General features: G+C 39.9%; 1 protein-coding gene across 1 annotated transcript; it reads right to left on the bottom strand.

Annotated features, from left to right (window-relative positions):
• Positions 1-317: 317 nt before the first annotated feature.
• Positions 318-2,646, bottom strand: LOC111977523 (oligodendrocyte transcription factor 3-like). The gene has a single exon (XM_024006972.2). The coding sequence runs from the start codon at positions 1,959-1,961 to the stop codon at positions 1,212-1,214; it is 750 nt and encodes a 249-aa protein (XP_023862740.1). The 5' UTR covers positions 1,962-2,646; the 3' UTR covers positions 318-1,211.
• Between the last annotated feature and the right edge of the window lie 3,086 nt (positions 2,647-5,732).

Raw genomic sequence — 5,732 nt, forward strand, 5'->3', positions numbered from 1 at the left:
GGCTTTAAATCTATGAATAAATAAGCAACATATATTTAAACTTGGCTTTAAATCTATGAATAAATAACCACATGTATATTAGACTTGGCTTTAAATCTATGAATAAATAAGAAACATATATTTAGACTTGGCTTTAAATCTATGAATAAAAACCAAACCGTATATTTAGACTTGGCTTTAAATCTATGAATAAATAACCAGACGTATATTTAGACTTTAAATCTATGAATAAATAATCGACAGGAATAAATGTCCTTAATTGAGGCTATGTTAGATACATCCTGACATGGTATGGACAGGCAATGCAGCATACATGATTCATTATATCAGTTTTATTGACATTTCATCCAGGAACACTGGGCAATAATAAATATTTCATTAGTCATCAATACAAAAATAAAGACGAGGGGTGTCCGGACATAAAACATTATTTCCAGCAAAACAATCATGCAGCCATGCTAAAGAAGTTCAACATATGGACAATAACGCCACCGCAAAACTAAAAGTATTTTCAGAATTCTATGGAGTCATCAAGAGCCATATTATTTCAACCTTTCCCGAACTTAATATATAAATCATACAATTTTCATACACTGTAGAATGCGATTTCACCATCCTTGTTACAAGGAAAGGGCATTCTTCACTTTCACAAATGATGCCAAAACAAACATATTAAATCTGCATGCAACTTTTTTCACCCTTTCGGGTGAGCAGGTATTTGTGCTACGATCAGCTACAGTGCTCCTAACATGAGGTCACATTCAGACATCTCCAGTTTAATGCTCTCCAAACATGAGGTCACATTCAGACATCTCCAGCTTAATGCTCTCCAAACATAAGGTCACATTCAGACATCTCCAGCTTAATGCTCTCCAAACATAAGGTCACATTCAGACATCTCCAGCTTAATGCTCTCCAAACATAAGGTCAAATTCAGACATTTCCAGCTTAATGCTTTAGGTTATTTCACAGAGCGTCTTGTAAGAAACATATTTACATAGCATGAATGCTTCTCTAGTGACACCAAATAAACAGCTACATTTTTACCGTGAAAAAACTATTTTCACAGGGTCTTTGTTACAAGGAGGAGTTCGCATACGCAAAACAAATAAACAGACATACAATGCATGCATGGAGGTCAATTCTTCATGTCCAATTCATAATTTACTGTAGTGTACATCTTGACACCATTCTGTATTGGAAGTCCCGAATTACTTCATCACATCCTTGTTTCCGCTTGTAAGTCTCGTCAGTCCCGCTGAACTGATAGGAATATGAGGGGGTGGCGGTACTTGGCATATGGGGCACGGGCATGGTAAACCTGCCCAGTGTTGGAAGCCGCTGCCGAGCTGAAGAGGGTGTGCAGGGGCACTCTTCATTAAGGAGTGAGGCGCTCGGATGGAGGTAAGTCCAGGTAAAGTGGTGGTGAGGGTAGAGGATGTGGACGAGGACAGCGCGCTCCCGAGCAGCGGATGCACCTGATGCGCCGGGTTGCCAGAGTGCCCGCTCACTGTCCCGCAGTGGAACGCAGAATGATGTCCGCCGTAGATTTCTCCAACCAGCCTTTTCATCTCGTCCATGGAGCTGTTGAGCATCAGGATGTAGTTTCTGGCGAGCAGGAGAGTGGCAATCTTCGACAGCTTTCTCACAGACGGACCGTGTGCGTAAGGCATAACTTCCCGGAGGCCGTCCATCGCCAGGTTCAAGTCGTGCATCCTCTTGCGCTCCCGCCCGTTGATTTTCAGCCTCAGATGCTGAATCTCTTGCTCGGTCACCTGCTTCTTGAGTTTGTACTTGCTCCCGCCAGATGACGTCTTTTCCCCGTGCCTGGAAAGATGCTCGCTCGTCATCTTCTGGAGGAGTTCGTTCTGCGCCGAGGACACTGAATTGAGGTGGTCTCGGAGATACATTCCATCCACGTCTGGTGAGGAAGATCTGCTCGAGCTGGAGTCGGAATGCATTTTATTAGCTCGGTTTGGGTAGGAGATCGCTGCTTCCCTCTGTCTCTGCCTCTATTTTTAAGTCACACTCGATCACCTGCTTCTGTCGTTTGAGTTTGGTCCTCTTTTTGGGATGGAGGTCTATGAGGGCATGAATGGACGCACTGGGCTTGTTGGCCGGATAGCTGCGCGTAATCTTATCCCGGGGGTGCACCTCTTCTTGCTCTGTGGTGGGGTAAAAGACTGCTCCGAGTATTTATAGTGCGGTTGAGAAGGGGAACAAAAGGAACCCTCCTATTGATAATAATGGTCTTGTTAGGATGACGTCCCCATTATACAGGGCGGTGTGCTTTGACTGTCCCGTTGACCAAAGGGACATTTATTCCTATTCATTCTAATGCCACCGCAGGGGGAATACTTCAATCCTGGATCATCTGAAACCAAGACAATTTGAAAACACTCTGCTGCTTTCTAGAAATAATAATGCGTTAGTCTGAAATGATTGTTTCATCAGCTTCATTTTGTCATGTATTTTTGTAACGCTTTTATTAAAACAGTTTATCACTCATATTCTGGAAAATTTAAAGTGGTGTAACTTAGTCATGTATYGTGTTTTAGTGATTGCGTGTATGGGATCGGCTAATATATTATGTGCATCGCTAGAAAATGTTCATTTGCAGTCCATCCACAATTTAACTTTGTCGTGCTGTCGAGAGGGGGAATAACATTGATGAGTTTTCGCTGCGGTTTAGGGTAGACTATCAATGAGGGACGCGCAACCAGCGTGATCTTTGTGCACGAGCAGCAGAATATTATAAATCCCATAATACCATATTAATAGCCTAATAAGACTATATGTTTTTTTTAAATAATTGATTTAACCTTTATTTAGCTAACTAATAAGAACATCGATTCAAAGTCTACTCAGCAATTAACCTGAACTTCGTGAAAATATATTGATTTAGAATTTGATAAAAGCAAAATAAGGTAGCCTCTCACACTCCTTTTACATCAATTAGATAAAATAATATATAAGATGCTATCACTACAACGTGCTATAATGACAAATTTGGCGTCTCTCACTGTTCTCAACCATGCAGGAATCCACATAACATAGGCTATATGTTCTCTGCTGATTGTAGTGTTATACAATGTCCTTCCGCCTTAAGTACACACCTGCCATAACATGACATTCAGATTGGATAGGAATTCATTCTACCATCACAATTATAGGCCACGTATGACAGCCAAAAAGAGTTATCCCGATCAGAGGCCAAGCTGGACCTGGAATGGGCCAGRAGGCATGATGCACCACTGCAACAGAATAGGCTATGAAACTTCCAATCAAAAACTACATGTGGTTTCCATTTAGTTATACACATTTTTCACACAAATAGACGAAGTGCAATTTTTTATTAAATAGAGGATTTTCTATTATGTTGAAAATATGTTTAAATTGATTATAACAACCAAAACTATTATTATTATTAACAATGTTATATCATTAGCCTGTAGTTACTGCTTTCATTCTTGTTGCTACAAATATGGACGTAGGCCTRCCCTTTTAACCCATAAAAATCTCATTACGGGGCTTACTACATTTGGAGGTTAAATTAGACCACCTCCAGAATGGAAACCTAACCGACTTGAAGATGAATTGCCCAAATATAGCATCGCAACCCGGTTTCCCCAGGTGGTTGGTTTTAGTAGGCATGTACTCTACGCGTGCATAGCCTACTGATATTACATTAGGCCTAAATATGTATTCTTTTATTTATTTTATCTTAACCTTTATTTAAGTAGGCAAATCAGTTAAGAACAAATTCTTATTTACAATGACGGCCTACCAAAAGGCAAAGGCCTCCTGCGCGGACGGGGACTGAGATATTGCTCATGTGAACATGTGGTAGGCCTTTATAGCATATTTTGCAACCATTCCGAACTTTGAATTGTGTATAGTTTAAATTAAATATCTGTTCAATTCATACAGAACATTTTCTATTTTTTTTATTGGGCTAGCTATAGGCCATTTCATTTGGCTGCTTGTTTAGTTGCTGTAAGTACGTCATTTAAATTAGTCTACAAAGGAATCTCAGTCCTTTTATCAGATAACTTTCTGGGAATATAATGTCTCCTCATAATAATGTTTAATTTGTGATTAGTATCAGCAATATTGTGATGGACGTCGATCAATTCATAAAACAGAAAACGTGAACTGAATAATAGATTTAAAAAGTATATGTAAAATGTTAATAATAATAATAACACAGATCCTCTAGTCATGAATGATGCAATCGTTGTTGTCCATTAACTTTTGATCCTGAAAATAAATGAATATATCCTACAACCAGAATGTATGGCAGTGCTTACACATCAGTGAATCGTATCTTGCAGAAATGTTGACTTAGAACTAGAGAACTTGTTGATGCAAACTTTGATGGAAAAAMTTGCCAAGAAAAGGCTAGTGTCTAGAATAATGACAACATTGTATGTAGAAACCAGCCATTATCACTTAGTTAATAATTTCAGCTACATTACATTGGAGGTCAACCCATACATGTACTGTATACAATCATTAGAGAGATGACTGAAGTCCAGAAGGCAACTCTTAAATTCAATATAATTTAAACCAACTCTGTGATGAAGTATCCTAAGACAACACTGAGAACCATATTATTGAGTTTAAGATAACATTGAGACTAATTCCTATCTTCAAAGGGGTATACTCATGTATTTTGTCATGGAGGAGAGGAATAATTGAATGAGTAATGGTACATGGTACAGGCATCATCCATCCCATAATACCAGCCACAAAACAACTCAATCTCATATTCTTCTTGGTGTTCCACAGCAATAACCCCCCCCCCCCAAAAAAAAAAAAAACATTTTGAAAATGTGTATTCACCATGTCTCTGTTGGAATAGAAAAGAAACCGACCCACATAAAGGTGCCGCAATGCAAAGAAAAGCGCTGAACTTCTTTGCTCTCTCTTGGTGCCATTTGAAAATGTAAAGCTTTGAATACCAATTGTTTGAACTGGACATATGTGAATCCCTTTTAATCCCTTTAATCCTGTCCCCAAGTGTTTCTTTGTCTGTCGGGCAACCACATAGATCTAAGTGAAAGTGTTTCTAATCCAGGCAATGTGGAGAACTGTCTCAGTGAGAGAGCCAGGGGAAGAGGGAACTGCTCTGAGGCACAGGGAGGTGAAAGGAAGGTGTCATGGTGGTTTGTGGGGCTGTGGAGTGGTGGTGGTGGTGGTGGGGTGGGGGGGGCTTGCCTACTCTCAAATACCCAAGGGGAGGGAAGCACCAATCAGCAGAATGAGTGAGGCCCCTCCCACCAGTGAACAGGGTCCACACTACTTACCCTGCACCAAGGACCAGGACATTGGCCTAAATTGAGGATAAAATAAAAAAAAATCCCTCTTACTTAGCGGTACAGTCCCAGCAGGTTGCCTCTAATGTGCCTCAATTCATTTCTTAAGACCCTCCTCTTTTTCATTATTCACCCCATACCACACTTTCTCTCTTCCCCACGGTCTCGCCAGTTCCTCCCAAAACAGACCTGATACCATGTTGTTGGTCAGCTTGGAATGGTGGCAGAGAATATAATCCCTTCAAAGAGTCTGTTTTTTGGACATAACAAGGCTGTTTGAAAAAGCACCATTGTGTGTAGACATATGTTTTACCTGTTCATACAGTTCACACAAGATACTTGAACGTTGTTCAAAAAGAGCTTGAGCTATTTGAAAGTAAATCAGATTTTTTTTTTTATTGAATATAAATAGAT

The sequence above is a fragment of the Salvelinus sp. IW2-2015 genome, linkage group LG18, assembly GCF_002910315.2.
Source record: "Salvelinus sp. IW2-2015 linkage group LG18, ASM291031v2, whole genome shotgun sequence".
Classification (NCBI taxonomy): domain Eukaryota; kingdom Metazoa; phylum Chordata; class Actinopteri; order Salmoniformes; family Salmonidae; genus Salvelinus; species Salvelinus sp. IW2-2015.